The sequence below is a fragment of the Molothrus ater genome, chromosome 1 (genome assembly GCF_012460135.2).
Source record: "Molothrus ater isolate BHLD 08-10-18 breed brown headed cowbird chromosome 1, BPBGC_Mater_1.1, whole genome shotgun sequence".
Lineage (NCBI taxonomy): Eukaryota > Metazoa > Chordata > Aves > Passeriformes > Icteridae > Molothrus > Molothrus ater.
In genome coordinates this window covers 128102183-128120927 of record NC_050478.2, presented here as the reverse complement: position 1 = coordinate 128120927, position 18745 = coordinate 128102183, and the positions used below count along the sequence as shown (strand labels likewise).

The following is an 18745-nucleotide window of genomic DNA, read 5'->3' as shown; positions in this document are numbered from 1 at the left end:
AAAATTATTCTGCCTAACCTGCAACTCTGTTATGTCATTGGCTCCCCAGCTGTTTTGACAGAAATGTAGTGTTCTGCACACTTGTGCTTTTCCCATTTCCTGAATGAATGTTGAACCTTCATTCATATAATCTGATAAGCATTAACATTATGCCAGTAAACTTATTTTTCATGCACTTCTTTTTGCACCCTTTTTTGTCTTACAATGCCAGAAAAACCACACTCCTTTTGAGTTGCATGCTAACTATTAACATGCAATATTTTGATACTTTTCTGAACATCATTGTATTTTACTTCATCTGGTCATATTAAATTAGAATTATCAAGTTTATTGGCAATTAAGTACACAATATGATCTTAATAATGTAGATCAGGACTTCTCTATTTCCTTCTATTTTGTCAAACAATACTGTATTTGCTCATAAAAATGATAACTTGCAGAAATAGAAATATAATATAGGCAGACTGATGGAAAATTATATCAGTGGAGAAGCAGGCATAAGCAGAATGGAGCAATTTCACAAGTGTTTATACCAGTGAATACCATGTGTTCCTTTTAAAACATTTTTAATACAATACCAAAACTGTTAGCATAAAAGGATAATTACAATGTTACTTTTATTTGTTCTGAAAATAAATTGCCAGTACAGAAAACCATAAAAGGAACAGGAATGCAACTTCATTCCACTCTCAAACTCATCATTTAGACATTCAGACCACGTACATTATCTTTTGATTTTGCAGAAGTATTTAATGAAATGTTAAATAATAAATGTGTATTCTTGAGAGTGCAGCTTTTTAAAGAAAAGGTCACTAAAAGTACCTCAGTTGTACGGAAGAACAGATGTGTTCCTTGCTATTGAACTCCAAAGCTCTTTTAGAAATCTGTTAACCTGATTTTCATATGACTGTTTATCCAGATTCAGCATATTCAGCACTTATGATGCTAATATTATTTTACCTCAGCATCATTATTTCTTACCCCAATTAATCTGCAGTTGACTGTTTACTCCCATATTCTCACTGGTTAATCTTCCTAAACAGGATTGTGGCAAAGAAACAGATCTTGAGGCTTAATGCACCTTTGGCACTTCTGTGGAAGTCCAAGGAAAGCAGGGCAGGTGTCACAAAACATTTAATGCATCTTGATGAGAGACTGAAAAATAGCAATGTGGCCACCTGTAAATGCTGTCTTTTCAAACCTCATGGATTCCAAGGTCCTGCAGCAAGGGAGCTGCAGTTCCAATGACCCAAGTCCTTTCCAGAAGTGTTTTGGACTGACAACCCCTCCAGTGCCCAAGGCACTCAATCAGATTTTTTACTGAAAATGAACCCAATATAAGCTGAGGTTAAAGGAGCTTCTCTAATGAAATAGTTGATTTATAAACACAGTATATCACAGACCAAACATTACTTAGTACTATGATCTTTCACAAATTTCTTACATTTTCTTAAAGGATTCTTTTCATATAGTGTTGTTTCTAAAAATTAAACCCTAAGGAAGAAGGAACGGTTCACAGACTCCCCTAAAATTTAGTCATTCCTGATCTTTAAGCAGAAATACAGTAGAAAGTTAAGAATCCTTTTCTAAAACTAACCTTCTCTAGACATCTTTTTTGTTTGATAGATAAGGTACAGCTGACACTCTCTAGTGGAGTCATTACAAAAGGAGGAAGTAGTTCATGAGGTAGCCATGATACAAAATGCCTAAGTCTTCCTAATTTGAAAGTGTTTAGGTAGCTTTGGTGTGATAATTTGTATGTTTGAGTTTAAACTGTGAATCAAAGATATGATGCCATCTTATAAAACAGCCTTCATGTGTAGGTAAAAGAGCCTTCTAGCAGTAACCTTGGATATGATACCAATATGTAGGACCATAGTGAGAAAGCACAAGAAAACAAAAGAAAATATTAACTGAAAATCATAAAATCACGGGATGATGGAATAGTTTGGAATAATTTTTTACTTTAAAAATCATGTAATTCCAAGCCTTCTGCCACAGGCAGGATACCTGCAAAAGCACTGCAGAAAAAAGGAAAATATTGGAGTCAGAACTGCTAAACCTTAGCCACTGAGCAAAGACTCCCTCTTTTACTGCCTCAAAGTGACTGGAGGTTGTGATTTAAAGTGTAGCAGTTGGATCTCTGTCCCAAGAGTTTGCCACAGCTGGCAGGCAGAGCTGGCCAGGGTACCAGCTGGAAGGACCTGCCTCCTTGCACCTCATGGAACATGGACTGGGGTCTCAGGGCAGTGGAAAAGGCAATGACCACACTACTTGATGCTTTAGCCAGTTGAAAACAAAGTCAAATTTCCTAATATGTCAGTTATGTGTGTTATCTGGACATTTGGTTAGGAGTCCAAATCATAATCAATGCCTCTGTGTTCTCTGTAACAAAAATAGGCACAATTCTCTGCTAGTTTCACCCAATCCAAAAGGATAAATTCTGAACCCTTCAGTGACTTCAAATCTCACAAGGTAACCCTCCCAGCACAATCTTCTGAAGCTGCCTTCAGCAGGGTTCTCAGTCTATTTTCCTCTGCAGTTGTTGCAAATTTCCTCATGTTCCCAATCTTCATATGATTGATGAAGTTTCCTTTCACAGTGAATTTTTTCTGCTTTAAATTGTTTCTCTTCTATAAGAAATCCCATCCTTGGACATATCAAATTCAAATACTGAACCAATTATCTGTCTTCCAATTGGTCTTTGCATGTACTTGCCTATATCAAAAATCCTTTTCCTAGGGTGCAGAGCTAGTAAATGACTATTCAGACCTTATGTCCCTGCAGATTTCACTATGATCACCATCCCTCTGGAGGCATTAGGGATTTTGTCTACAGGTTCCTTTATGTTATTTGGGCCACAGATTTCCTGGGTAGCTGACTACAGTCATTCTTTTAATTCATTTTTATCGGTCTATCCTGAACTGCATGAATGGTATTTTTTTTTTCCCTTCCAACTGAAATTTGACACTGAGGATCAGTGATTTCTCCTAGTCTCATGTGGAAATTAATTGCACAATCCATGTCAAACCACAGACTGAGGTATTTTCCTGTGTTTTAGAGTGTTTTCCAGTTTCCATATAGATTGTTGTCATTCCTTAGTGTGCACCCTAGGAAGCAATTGATTTTGTTTTATCATTCACTTATATATGATCATCACCTAACATTTCTCTCTCCAGATATGATTGCTGGCTTCCTCTGACAGATCTCTTTAGTTGTTTGGAAACAACTTAGCCACTTATTTTCCTTAATGCCATTACAAAATCCTACTTACACTCAAAGACTTTCCTACTTAGGAAGGCAAAGTTTCCCATTTTTCTCTATAGTTTCATTTTGTAAAATGGTCAGAGTTTATAGTTTTCTCTCTGTCAATTATACATGGACTTGAAATGGGATTATCTGATACACTTCAGTCATGCTGGATGCAATATGAAGTAAGCATAGGACCTGAATCAAATACTGTGTGCTGAAAGAGGCACAGGTCCCTGAGTTCAAAAACTCAGTTTGCTCACTGTCTCAACAGAGATTTTTATCTGTCAAGGCTTTCCAAAACAGAAAAGAAATATTTTCATCATTCTTTACAGCTTAGAAGTTTTTAAAAAATGAGAGAGTTCACTTCTTATTTAGTCATCTCAAATTGAAGATGTGGTTTAATGTTTTTCCCCTCTGTTTTGTCTCCATACTCAAATTCCTATGTGCTTTCTTTCCCCCAAAATATGAAGTTACAATTGTTGGAAAATAATATCACAAAGCAGCACAGAAAATATAATTATTCTGATGTATGCACATCTAATGGCCCCACAGCTTCAGAAAGGACACAGAGCTAAAGAAAGTAGGAAGAGATTGCAGCAGCGATGATGAAGAATGTGAAACAGGATTTTTTCAGTACAGAAAAAAAATTACTGAAGGAGACATTTGAGGCCTGTAAAGTCAGGGATACTGTGAAAAAGATGACTACAGAATGATTTATTTATTGCTCCCACAATGCAAGAACAAGAGCATTGCAGACAATTACCAGAGGAAGTAATTCACAGTACAAATTTAGACTAAGGGACCCATTCTGTAGGATATTGCATGGACCTGATGTAGGTACTGGCTCAAGAAGAGATCAGACCAGCGAGCTGGGTTTGATCTAGCAATGGCAATTAAACACAAAGAGGTCTAACTCAGCCTCTAAACCAGCAGTCAGCAAAGTAAAGGTGTTCTTTCCCATACTTTTCTTACATATATTTCTTAAGCTTTGGTATTAGCCATGCTGACAAAGGATACTGAATAATTGGATCTTTCTTTTTTTCCTGGTATGGCCATTTGGATTTTCTTATGTTTTGTTCATATTTGCCTCTGGTCTGGGAATTGAAAAAAGCAGTCTGACTGCTAGATTATGTGGATCTTGGAAACCAGAAGTTTGTGTGCCTTTTTTATCTGGCATGGTAGATTCAGTTCTTTAAAGTCACATCTCCTTCCTCACTCTGAAGTCTTCATCTCTTATCAATTTTGGTTGGCTTTTGGTAAAAGTCTAAGTAGTTCATATTAAAGCTGGTTTTCATCATCCCAGTTAAAGAGCTTAACATTTCATTAAGCTTTTTATCTTTACTACTGCTCAATAATATATTTCTCCTACAAACAATACTCTAACTATGATCTTAGCTTAATTATAAATTATTTTAAATCAAATAGGTGCATAACTCAACTGATTGCTGTGCTAACCTGACACACTTTTATGAAAACTCAAATTTAGTGATCATCTAGAGAGGTTCATGGAGTAGCTACATATTTGCATGGGTACAAGCTGACAGGAGATGTCTTCAGTAGACATTGGCACCAAAAGTTGAGCTGTGCAGTCTGTACCTTTTGGCTATATATGACCTTTCATAGATTAAAATAAGGCTTAAATTAAAATTTAAAATGTTCTCTAAATATTTACAGGGAAAAAAATGTTCTCACATGCTCATTTGTCACATTCATTCTTGGAGAACATTCTTCTCTCTTTCCATGCATACAGAACTGGAGTCACCTGTATATTAAATGACCCTGAATCTCAAGATATTCCCCAAACTAAATACAAAGATATTAAGATTATTATACATGGAAAGACTGAATAAGGATAGCTATAGAGAAAATTTAAAGTTTATTAACTTTATTCAAACATTAACTAAGAAATTGCATTATAAAATTAAGAAAAGAGTCAACTATTTTTGATGCAGTGCATAATAGGCAGATGTAAAAAAAGTATTCAAATAACTAATTTGCTCAACTTAGTGGGTTGCTTCTATTCTAATTGAATTTTGAAGAGCTCTCTAAACAAGAATGCTGGTGCAGAATCCTGACATTTGTTAAATCCACAAAGGATTATTTTAGAAAGTAACAATAGCCAGTATTCATACAGAAAAAAAAAGGAATTTTAATTAACAAAATGTGTATCTTTTTGGGTTTGTTTTTTTTTTTTTCTGAAACAAAAGAAGCAGGATAGAAGGAAAGAAATAAGCAAAGAATTATTGGCTTGATTTTTAGGGTTCTGAAAACCCAGAGTTCCTGAAAAATCGCTCCAAAAGAAGTGGAATATTTCTTAGCTCCTGTGTGAAATAGCTTATGTACTATTTAGCTGAAATTTATGGAGGAAGGATGTGTCTTTACTAGTCCAAAAAGGTTTGAGAAGCCCTTTTACAGAGCTGACTGTCACCAACTGAGTCAGATTTTTGGGGTTCTGTCATATTCTAGGTTCTGATATTTTTGCATTTTTTGCGGCTGTGTGTAGTTCCTATTGGAGTCCATGGGCTTTCTATTTTCAGTTGGTATTGGCTGTTAACTCCTCTGGGACTGAAAATTCATTCATTTGCTATAGTTGGTACTCTGGCATTGCAGTCATGTTGTTTCAAATTCTTGTCCATTGTGTACAGGCAGCTGGTTTAGACTAGACTCCTAGTTTTGGTATGCAGAAGTGAAATGAGATGACTCTTGGTGCATATCATGGCCACACAGCACAGTAGGGTTGCAAATACCTGAGCTAACTCCAGGCAAACAAGTGACTTCCTGCAAAGCTATTTAGCCTGGCCAGACCCAGCATTGATGTAGTTTCCAGTACCTGAGTTGGGGCTAAAGTACTGGGTCCATTGTGCTAAGTAAACATATTATGTCACTCAGCATGAACCACTGGGAGTTGTTTTTTTTTCCTTTCTCTTTAGTTAAGAGACTCTTTTCTTCTCTAAACCAGAGAAATACCTTTGTCCTTAGGTGAGTCCTTAGGTTATCACTAGCAATGAGGACTGCTAGGACCCTTGAAAAAGAATAGAATTCTTTGAATTATATTGATGCTGGCTTTTATTTTAAAAAGCTAATACAAGGAGACAAAGAAAGAGGCACACATTTCAGTGTCCCTTCCACTGAGGAAATCATAATCCTCACTTCAATACACCAGTCTGAAATAACACAAGTGAAAAGGAAGTTGATACAAACTCTCTCTTAATATAGAAACATATGAAAAGATTTGTAGGATGTTATTTGCTAGTTCATTTGAAATATTCTATGCTGATGGAGATTATCCAGATGGCAGGAAGTTTTTGCTGCTGATTTACTGGGGGTAGTGTAAATTTGGTGCCATTTCTTTCTATGCTGCAGCCTGAGGTTTTTATCTGCTGTAGCATCAAGATTGCAAACTCTTTTAGGAAAAAACCTCAAATTATTTGAGTTCATATAGTGTTTTCTATATTCATGTCCAAGCTTTCTTGCTCTTCTAGCATTATCATTAACTAAACATGCAGCAAAAAGTAGCCAGATTCTGAAATACAAATAGCAAGCATTGTATAATCCTGGCAAAACTGATCAAAAGGTTGAAAATTATTCACAGACCTATGCTCATAAGTGCAGATGAACAAAATTATTTTGAGGTTGACATCAATTATACACCTCTCACCTTTTTGGCTTCAGTTATTTACTCTTTAGGTGACAGCCTAAATTGTACATGGAAGATAATGAGACATATCTGAGGGATTTTTGGAAAGTATGATATATTTAGATCCTCTTGGATGGGACACCTTACGGGCTGGAGAAGTAAAATTTATTTCTTAAAGGTCAGCATAAGTAAAGAAGCTTAAGTTATTCCATATTTTGTAGGATGCACCAAATGCATTGCCAAATTTGTATCAGCACATCTGGTCTGTAATCAATATTAGCTAGTGCACTAGTAACAACAGTAGCAGTAGCAGTAGAATGTTAGTCAATGAAATTTTACTGCTTTCTATCTGTTACTCTCAGTCCTGAAATGCTAGATTGTGAAATGATGTCCAGTGTGGCCTTACATGTATGAAATGTGAATGAAAGCTTTCCAAGAGTTCCAGGTTATGCACACACATTAAGCCTTTGTATATGGTGTTTCAAATCCCATTTGAACTCAATATGGTGATAGTATGGCTAACTGGCTTTCAAACAGCTAACTGAAGAAATGTTCTTTGTAGCACAGTGACTCTGGGGTCAAATAAATTGTTGTAAAACTTTATATTTTACATCTGCAATTCAAATCCTCCCTGCCAGTTTTAAATATGTAGCAGTGTCATACCTGAGAGAAGGTTCTACTGTATTACAGTGTTAAATCACACAGGGTGGAACCCTGGCACTGAGTCCAGGTGGCACAATTACACAAATCCAGATTGTAATACACCAAAACAGACTTCAGATGTGATTTCTGGCCCATTTGAACTCCTGAATCAGAGCATCTTTGGAGATGCTCTACAACTTGAAGCTGATACTGTGCTAGAGACTCTTTTGAAAATGTAGCTGTAAAATGATCCAGTTCCTAATAAAAGTCTTCCAGTACCCAAAAGCAGGCCTAAAAAAAATGCTGGAGAACGACTTTTCACAAGGGCATGTAGTGATAGGCCAAGAGGTAATGGGTTAAAATTGAAAGAGGGAAGGTTTAGATTAGATATTAGGAAGAAATTCTGTACTCAGAGTGTGGTGAGGCACTGGAACAGGCTGCCTAGAGAAGCTGAGAGGATGCCTCACCTCTGGAAGTGTTCAAGGCCAGGTTGGATGGGGCTTGGAGCAATGTGGTATAGCAAAATGTGTCCTTGCCCACAGCAGGTGTGTTGGAACTAGATCATTTTTAAGGTCCCTTCCAGCTCAACACATTCTGTGCATCAGAATGTGTCCTGATATTGTATTTGCTCATGTTGACATAGCTGTGGATTACCAGATATAAACAAATGAAATAGAAAAATAAAATTGTTTTTCATTATTGGCATTTTGAGATTCATGGATTGTGTGAGCATGTCTGAAGAGACACTGCTATGACTAAAACACCATGGAAATGAGAGACATTTAATGACAACAGCACACATTCCTCAGCCAGAATTATAAATAATGTGAAAACTTACAAAATAAAATTGAAATCTGTGATTTTGTCAGATAAACATGACATCAGCAGATCAAAATATATTTAAACTTTGCTTGGAAAATATTTTTATTGTTATTTCTAGGTAGATTCTGGTGCCCACCAGCTGACTCAGATTCTAAACAGTGAGTTCAGTGCTGACCATTAAAATTAAGGTGTTTCATTAGTGAATGTGGTCCCTTTGTGAAATCCTAGTTAAGGTTTAAAGTATTTGCAGCCTATACACTTGTACCCATAAGAAGGGAAATTTATGACATCATTAAAATGGTGTAGCTTCCAGTGACATTCTGGAACTCTGAGGCATTCAGAGATTCCACTCTACCAGTTAGCAGTAACCATATGGATGGTAACCATAAGGTTATAGGTGGAACCATATGATGGTTACAGCCAGCCTGAAAGCCAGGCTGGCTGATGGATGCAGCTGGTTACCTGTGCACTACACAGTGCAGGCAGTCTGAAAGAGCATGATTTACCACATAGATGTGGCAAGTCTCTGCAGTGCTTTGCAGAGCATAAGGAGCCTCAGAAAATCCCGTTTGGTTGTTCTGCACTGAAATCATGCACAGGACTCTGGCACACAGTGTTTTCAATGAATGTAATCTGTGGTCTCAAGAAAACAGATAACCTAATAGGCACAGAACTTTGCAAAATCACACCACCTTAATATATATTAACCTTCTACGGGGTATTTTGAAATTACCTGACTGACTTGCAAGACAAATGTCTCTTCAACACTGACATTTGGACTCACAAGGCTTTTGACACTTGATGATAACGTATTACTCTTAAAAGGCAAACATATTGAACCAGACCTGCTCTGTCCTTGGCAAACTATGTTCTCTAGTCACTGCAGTTCTTGAGTGCAGAGAACAACGTGTGACAGGTACACACCTCGCTTTTCACCCTGTTGTTTACATGTTCATAATTTTACATATTGTTTGCAAAACACATTTCATTTCAGTAGGATGCTCTTAGTATTTTTTTTTTTCTGGCAGAATACAAGAATAAAGACCCAGAATAGAAGCATAAAGATCATAGAGTGTTCTTCTGCAGTACATCCTCTTCAGTAGCATCAGCAGATTGCAGCCCAAACAGAGGTTCAGGACGCTGTGCTCCACACGCCACTCAAGTGCCAATAGTTCTGTACTGGTTTTGTCCCATCTCTACTGAAGATGGAATTATAAGGGAAACAAATCATGTTTCATGAAATTAGAGTGTCTGAAACTAATTACACTATCCTCCTCTAAGACATTCTGAAACTTTCAGTGGAGTACACAGGCAGCTGCAATAATATAATTTGAGCATATAAATGAATAACTACAGCTTGTTTTTAAGCTGATGGGTGTGATGAATTATGAAGGTCAGTCTCAGAGGCAAAAAGGTGGATTGGGATCAAAACAGAGGAAGCAGATAGAACATATGCATTTATAACAAAAAAAAACCCCAAACCAAAACAAACAAAACCCTGCCACTTGCCTTTAGTTTTTCAAACTGCTTGATATTTTTCCTATGGGTTTCTTTTCTCAACACTTCTTTCCTCAAAAAACCATGTAGCTTTTTATTTCTGTGCTCTTGGTTTCTCTCCCTGATGAAGCATTACGAAGTAATAGTTTTTGCCAAGCTCTAAAACACCTTGTGATTTGCAGATCACCTTGTGATCATAAAGATGTGAAATTATTTTAATCAAAACAGAAATAGTCAGCAGTGTAGAGCTTCTCTCTCCAACCTCTTAGCTACTTGTGAGCTATCTACATTGTGTTGCTTCATGCTAGCCCATTAAAAACTCCTTTTGTTATCCAGAAAAATTATTACTTTATTTTGGTTTTGTGGTTTTCTCATAAACCTTGAAGGGGAAAGTAAATACATTTTGTGTAAATAAGAACAGAAAGCTTTCACATGTGATTAATATTAGCATTAAAGAAAAAGAGTTACTTTTATAGATTTCCTTTATGTTCATTATAGAGAGCTTAATGCAGAAGAGAATGCCAACTGCAGGACAAGCAATACAACTATGTTGTTTAAGAAACTAAAATTGGTGTCTTCATGCATCTGAAAGCAGCCTATGTTTCCAAGAAAAAAACCAAAGGACTTTTCTATTTCTACCTTTTTAAACAATTCTTATGTTAAAATTTCCCGATTTTATTTTTAGAAACTGAAATTTGTTGAGTGTTTGAAAGAGATGTAGTGAAAGTAATTTCTTTCAGCTCTTCAAATCTGTATCCTTTGAAAATGTACAAGACTTTGAAATTATCTCCACACAGGCTGAAGTACTTGAAGGTAGAGTCCCATTGGCAGAGACTGTTAAGGTGATGGGATCAGCGGAACCACTATTCCCATGCAGGAATGCTGGAATTGTGTACCCATAAATGAGTCCTAAGGTGGGCATGCAAAACAAGCAGTTCTAGGAGAATCCTGTTTTGCTGATATAACTGCACTTGCACTAACAACTAGGGAATTCTCCCCGAACAGCTGTGTCAGTCAGCAAAGCTATTTTGGTATAAATCTGTACTGTGTACCTAGCTTGATATTTGGGGTGGAGTTGACCTTACAGTAGAAAATGCCAAAGAAGTGGGAGAATGGAAAAATTTACTGTTACCATGTAAGCAAACAGAAAAGTGTACCTGCATTCTCTGGGACTGCTTAGAAGGGGATGCTCAGAAAAACCCAAATGTATGACTTAAATAAAGTAGAATTTAGAAAACTTATAGCTAACTGCTAGATGTAGAAATAACATAGGAATTATTGTTATATCATGAAAGTTTAAGAAGAGTCGGAGACCACTGAAGGTCAATGCTGCATGGGAGCTATTGCCCTGGGATGGAGTTCATGACAAAGGTCATGACGAGTCAGGGACAACTATTTATCATGGTCTGTTGTGACAGGACAAGGGGTAATGGTTTTAAACCAAATGAGGGTAGGTTTAGATAAGATATAAGGAAAAGTGTTTTTATAACAATTGTGGTAAAACTCTGGAACAGGTAGATGCCTCAACCCTGGAAACATTCAAGATCAGGCTGGATGGAGCTCTGAGCAACCTGGTGTAGTGGAAGGTGTCCCTGCTCATCACAAGAGCATTGGACTACATGAGTTTTAACTGTCCCTTTCAACCTAAACCATTCTATGATTCTTTGATCATGATCAAAAAAATACTAAGTCAAGAACAGTGAATTTTTATAAGACAGGATTCAGTAAAAGCAGCCATTACTTTGTGAAGGATCTTGTAGATTTCTGGAATCTGCCCTTTCAAAGTGCTGGGCTGGAGTTGGCACTTGGCCGTCTCTGTAGGGAATGAGGGCAGCCAGCACAGTCCTAACATTTAGCAAATTATAGACAATAGCAGCTTGTTACTACATGTTACAAGTTTTTATACATAAGCCCTGTTTTACACTAACTGGGCTGTGTTTTTAATGATCTTTTCTGTGTATTGTTTTAGCTTTACACAAAGGAAAAAAAGGTTCAATTCAGTAATAATAGCAGTTGTATATTCCAGTGATACTTAATCTGCACAAATTACTGGAAATTACTTGAATAATTGGAGACTCAGTGGAGAATAACATTTCCTCCAACCAATACTGGTATTTATTTTTCCTTTTGTGTCTTCCTAGAATTAGATAAATGCTGGGTTTTCAAACTGAGTTATTTTTTGGAGTGGGAGACAATTCAGTTAACTCTTTTTAAGGTCCTTGTCAAGTATTTCTTCTCTGTCTCATGTTGGCTGTCTCTGATTAGTGAAGAGTGAGGCATGAGAGGAGACAAAAACTCAGTGAAACAAAACACAGTGTGGGAGGTGTGGGGGATTCTCCCTCCTGTTTTAAGAGGAAGCAGTTTGCCCTTGTTGTAGTGACATGTTGCACAAAGATTTCTTATAAGTGGGAATTCATTAAGAGTTTGAATTACAATTTTAATATGTTATGCCTAATAGTTGATAGGTGTGGTACAAGTTAATTAACCAGCATATAAAGCTCAGCCGCTGAATTGGTTCTTTTTGAAGACAATCATGAATAAAATAAATCCCTTCTGTAGCCAACAAAAGAAGTCTGTGGGCAATGCTCGACAGAAGAGGTGACAAAGAGAAGTCAATAATTCCTTTCTAGTCCCATTCCCAGGATACCTTCCTTAATTGCACGTTAAAGGAGAAACTTTAGATCACCCTTCCATAGTGACTGCCCTGGAGAATCCTCTCCAAAATGTGCACAAGGGCTTAAGAACTCTTTTATGGCAATGTGTGCTTTTATCTTGTGTTCAGAAGCTGAAGCAGGCTTTAGGAATTAATCCATAATATAGGCAATAATAAAATAATAATTGCCATAAAAATTATTGAATTCTTCATTCCAGGGAATTATGACCTGTGGGTTCAGTACATAGAAGTAGAAATGGGAAGTGAAGAAATTTAATTTTTCCTTTTGATTTTTCTGTCCTTGATAAAAGTTACGGTTTCATGAAGGAATCATCAAATCATTATTTTTCTGAAGCATCCCCATTTTAAGTCTAATAATTAGTGTTTACTTGAAGCAAACTTGCTGAAATACACCCAGTTACAGATGAAACATGGAAAAGCATGGGGAATACATTAACTTCCATGCTACTTTTTAAATTACCTCACATGGCATATCTACATAAAAAGAGAAAGGTACATTTATTAAATTTAGAATTCTATTATTGGCTGGCTGTATTTAGAGTAGGTTGACACCAAATATCCAGTGCCACAAATTCATCTTTAAGTAATTTTCAGGGAACACAACTAGCAAGCAATTGCTTCCACAGTTCTTTAGACGAGCCACCAAAATATTTGATAATAAATCCAACCCTACAAATAGCATTTCTTTAGGACAGTACATACATTTATAGAAGGTGTTTGACCTTGTTCTGTTTGACCTGGATTCCCACAACATAGTTTCTTTCAGCAAACTATGAAAATGTTAAAAAAATAGAATACCTGGGAGTCTCTTGCTTTGTCTTAATATTTAGCATTGACATGGGAATTCGGGTGCTGTTCCTTTAACAGGAATTTTATTCACTTCTACCTGGTGAAGCAAATCAATGAGTGTCAGTTAAAATTTAAACAATCAGCAAAACAGCTGGGGGATGTTGTCAATGCCAGGGTAGTAAACTTGTTTTCTGCAGTTCAGGATGTCTCTAGATTGCCATCAATTAGATTATTTGTATAATGCAATCATTAGAAACTGAGGACAGCCTCCTCAAATACCATGAGAATTTATGGATTTCTCACCTCAGTTCTTTATGTCTATTTTCATTCTCAATTTAAACATTTATTTTAAAGAAAGAAAATTAGGACAGAAGCATATTGAGGAAGCTTGGATAGGATGGTGATCCAGTGTTTTGTTATGGATTTTTTTGCATAGGTGCCTGATATCCCAATGTCTCTTTGGGATAATTTGTAATTGACTACAGATGGTTGAGGTTTTAAAGTGCTTTTCTTGGTATAGGCTGATTTTATCAATGACAGCAACAGGTTTTTTATATTGACAATATTAGCAAAAATATCAATTTGTTGTTAATGGCTTAGAAGCCTCCTGGCTTCCAAGCAGGTATTATTTCTTCTACAAGAGACACTTCTAAGGGAGTGCTTACACAAGAATATTTATAAATGTGAGTGAAAGTAGATGAAACAGATGTTCCAAATCAGTTGCTCTTTTTTGAATATGTATTCTAGAGTTTATTTAGATTTTATATTTAAAATAATATAATATAATATAATATAATATGTTTATATTTATCTATCTCCAAGCCACCCAACTGTTGTTTTGCCTTTCTCTGCATTCTCAATGTCTTTTCAGTTTTATTCAACTGTTTTTGTGAAAGTAACCAGTACTTCATCTGAAATGTAATGAACATTAACTCATTTTTATTATCCAACTTCTCAAAAGCAGTCATGAATTATTATTTAATGGACATTTACTTTTCTGCCAAATCTTGCATTCATAAAAATGTTGAAGGAAGTTATTTTGTCAGCTTTAATGTTTATAGATAGAAAATTCTATAGTTACCAAATCTTTTAAAAATATCTTTAGCAATTATTTCAACACATTGTATTGGGTTTTGCCAATTATATGATTTTGTATATTAGACATTTATTATTATTACTACCATTACACTTTCTTTTAGAGTTGTTTGCTTTATAGTATTTCAGTAATGTCTTCTTAGAGTGAAGTGTAAACAGGAAAAGCTCACTCTACCACTTGAAAATACTTTAAAGGGATGTAATGCAAAGGGTGATTTTAGGGGAAGAGGTACTGCAGGCTGACCAGGCGTCCTCCACAGACCTTGGCAGGTCTCTGCCATCATGGAGTGCCTGTGGGCCTGCCTGTGGCATACCAGAGAGGTGTCTGCTGCTCTTGGCAGCTCACCTTCTTGTTAATCTGAAAAACATCACAGGGAGGGGACAAAATTGGGCATGTGGCCAGAGAAACATGATGAGCAGCTAAACACACATTTTGGAACATGACCTGAATGAGACATCTAAAAGATGTCAGAGCCTAGAGAAGCTGCCCTGGGCATCTTTTATAGCCAGTAAAGAGGAAAAAAGGGATTTATGTTCTTCTAAAATAAGTTCCTAAGATGTTACATGAAACATGCTTTAGTGTATTATAAGTTATCTAGAAATCAAGTTATTGGGCAAATGATAAAAATAGCTGTAAAAACTCACTGCTTTGCTGTAGATTGAGTGATGATGGTTCTATCCCTGAATGCTAAAGTTCCAACTAGTTTTCATTCCTCAGCAAAGTATATCAGTGATAGTGTTGGCTGGTTTTAATGTCTTATTATTATCCTTTCCAATCATCAGCTCAAGGAAATCACATGAGAGGGGTGTGAAGTGTACTTCACTCTACACACTTTCGTCATGAAGAGTTTCAGTTCAAACCATCATTCTGTCTGCAAAATTTGTTAGATCAAACCCTAAACATTATATTTAACCATTATTTTGAGATAATTCTTTTTTTATTTGACATTAAACTGAGTGCGCCCCAAGCCCTGCATTTACTGTCATTACTGTTCAAAGGGCCTGTAAGGAAACAACTACCATGTGCAAGGTTTGATAGCACTTTTGCACTGTCATGAACTATGGTGGAATAAGTCGCTGATGCTTCAAAAGATTGGTACAGTAGCTAGTACCTCTTTTTAATCATGTCCAGGGCTTTATTTTCTTAGCAGTTTAGAGAAAAGTTTGCCAATTGCTATATACTCAATGTAACATACAGGATAAAAGAAAAAAAGGTAACATTTAATAGTGTTGAGGAAGATATGGAAGTAAGACTGGATAAAAGCCCCAAAATTATGTGATGTAGCTATAAGCAAATCCTCTAAGGACTGACTTTAGAAAAGGTACACTAATGTTTGCTAAGGAGGCAGATGTGCTTTAGAGAAATACAGCTTGTCTTAAAGTGGAGAAGAGATGAAGGATTTGCCTGTGGCTTGCAGGGCCAGCTCCTCAAGAGATGCTGGGCCACTGACAGAAGCAATGAGCACAAGCTCAGTGAGCACAGAAGCCTCACGCTGAACATCAGCAGTTTTTCACTGTGAGGGTGAGTGAGCATTGATGAGTGGTTTCCCAGGGAGGCTGAGTTTCCATCCTTGGAGATACTCAAAGCCGTCTGGCCCCCAGGCAGGGCAGCTGGCCCTAGTGACCCTGCCTCATGACCCAGGGACCCCTTCCCAGCTCAGTCTTTCTCTGGTCCAGTGGTTCGTTCCCTCTTTTACAGACCCCACCCGAGAAGACTCTCGCCCGTAAGCGGCAGGTGTGTCCTGCCGGCCGGGAGTGGGGGCAGCGCTGACCAGCCCCACTCCCCGCCGGGGCCGCAGCTGCGTTCCCCGCTCCGTGCCGAGCCACGGGGCCGCCCCTTCTACGGCCTCCCCCCGCCTCCAGCATCCCTGCGAGCCCCGGCCGGCCCCGCCGCGCCCCTCCCGCCTGCTGCCGCGCTGGGGCCGCTCGCCAGCCCGGCGGGAACCGGGCGGAGAACAAAGTCTGCGGGCGGTGCCTGCGGGACGTCCCGCCGCTACCGGCCGGCGCCGTGCCCCGGTCCTGCCTCCGGCGCGCTCGGTATTTACAGCCGCCGCGGCCGGGCCGTCCCGCCCGCGAGTCTCGCACGACGGCGCCGTCCAGCTCTGCCCGCCCCGGAGCCCTGCGCCGCCGGCTGACTGCTCGCCCCGCTGGTAGGCGGCCCCGTGCCGGCTGCGGCGGCCCGCCCCGCCGAGAGCAGCGGCGGCGGCAGCGGGGCAGAGCCGGGCACAGCGGGGCAGAGCCGGGCACAGCGGGGCAGAGCCGGGCACAGCGGGGCAGAGCCGGGCAGAGCCGGGCACAGCGGGGCAGAGCCGGGCACAGCGGGGCAGAGCCGGGCACAGCGGGGCAGAGCCGGGCACAGCGGGGCAGAGCCCAGCTCCGCGGCGCGCAGCCCGCCCAGCGCTCCCCGCCGCCCTCAGCCCCCGCCGCCAAGACGCCGCGCTTCTTGTACCGCGCCAAAGGCGGGTGCCGCTCGGCCAAGATGGGCCGGCAGACGGCGGCCGGCGGGCGCGCCATGCAGCGGTCGCAGAGCCGGAGCAGCCTCTCCGCCTCCTTCGAGGCACTGGCGGTCTACTTTCCCTGCATGAACTCCCTGGAGGAGGAGGACAGAGGTGAGGGGCCGGGGCATGGTGGCCGCAGGTGTGCGCGGGGACCGCGGGCGCTCCGGGCCACTCCGCGGACGGGCCGGGCTCGGCGGCGGCCGCCCGCCGGGAAGGGCCGGGGTTCGGCTGGGCGAGGAGCTGGATGGGGGACGCGAGTGATGGAGAGTGGCTTGGGCTGAGAGAGAGATTTGTAGCACCGTGCTTGTAGCTGGAGAGTGAGGTGGGATTTAACGGATGATGTTTATCGTCACATTGGGAATGAAGTTGCTAGCTGAAGTTTAGTTATGTTGGGGGGAGAAATAAAGGATAGAGGGTCTTTCCATTCTTTCCATTTTCTGCTCATTCATACAAAAAACAAACCACACTTCCTCGCGGATGCTTTTCTGACAATCTGTGAGCTTGTTCAGATACCCCTTGTCTGTTATTACAACAGAATTTGTATAGAACCAGAGTTGAGCAATTACATTCTGGCCCCAAGTACCCTTTCCTTAGAGGCAGCAGTGTGGGTGGAAGGCTAACAGGAGAAATGCAGTGCATTTTGTGTGTAGCCATGGCCCCCAAAAAGACTTGCTATTTGGAATGTGCAAATGTACATTCATAGTTATGCATGGCACCAAACTGTGTCCAGAATGGAACTTGTATTTCATGAGTTTGTTTTGAGTATACTGGTTTCATAAAGAAAGTAATCTGTTGTGTTTAAATATGTTTATGTATAGAATGAACCGATGGGATTTCCCTCTTTTATCAGAACTAATTCAAGATTTTTAATTTCATTAAGACTAATGGAGCAAATTGCACCTTCAATAGATTTGAACACTATAAAACAGAGAAACCAATGTCCAGTGCTGCTGTGCAAACATGTTTCAGCTCTATGTGTACACTATTCATGATCTGTTTAAAATATCTGCATGTTCATTTATCACCTTCCACATTTCAGGCTGAGTTCAGTGGGTAATGTCTGTCTTTGTGTGTTTTGATTTATCTTCTCATGTGCGATGGTCTCTGATTTTTTTTCTCCAAAGCACCTCTCAATTCTGATTGAATCCCAAGGCATGGTCCCTCACCTTTTCCTTGTTCTTACTCTGGGGCTGGCCAGCCTGCCACTTTCAGTCGAAGAGAAGTGGCTTCCCCCTGGGGCAAACTCTGCTGTCCTTCAGTACTCTCATCTGCTCCCTGCCTTGAACAATGAAGTGAACTGCAAAATATTGCCAGTAGACTGCAGGGTAGGCTTCAGATGGCATTTTTAATACTATTGATGTGCTAATAAACACTATGGCTGAAAGCACACACCGAAAATATCATAAATTATCCTAAACTAAATGTGTAGGTATTCTTTGAAGATTATTTTTCTTTATCATTCCTGAAGCTTTTTCTTTTCAGTCCTGATTTTTAGATACAATAATTGCATTAATCCTGTGTGAAATCAGAGTATTGATTTGTTTTGTTCTACTTGGTTTTCTTTACTTCTCTAGGAAGCATTTAATTTATTCCTTGGTGGAATCTGTGTTTGCTTAAAACTGTTCACTGGTTCAAAGAAATATGAAGTGCATGAAAGTCAGTAGAGAAATATCTGTAAATTTAAGGATAATTGTAATGATTTATTTATTTTGTGCTGGCAAATTATTCAAAGAGAAGTGTTAAAAGATTGTATAATGATGAACATGTCACATATTGTGTTGATTTGTGTTATCAGATCCCATTTAGATGTAGGCTACACTTGAAAATGCATTTCATTAA

The 18745-nt window shown here is 39.1% G+C and overlaps 1 protein-coding gene across 39 annotated transcripts in view; it reads left to right on the top strand.

Annotated features, from left to right (window-relative positions):
* The window catches only part of RIMS2 (regulating synaptic membrane exocytosis 2), a 448046-nt gene that overhangs the window by 410877 nt on the left and 18424 nt on the right, over positions 1-18745 (top strand). The window contains exon 1 of one of the 39 annotated variants that reach the window (XM_036406570.2): positions 16873-17017. The exons of the other annotated variants lie outside the window; for them this stretch is intronic. Coding sequence (XP_036262463.1) covers positions 16888-17017 — 130 coding nt within the window. The 5' untranslated portion in view covers positions 16873-16887. Of the gene's footprint in view, positions 1-16872; positions 17018-18745 lie in introns of those variants that run through there. 39 annotated transcript variants of the gene reach the window in all.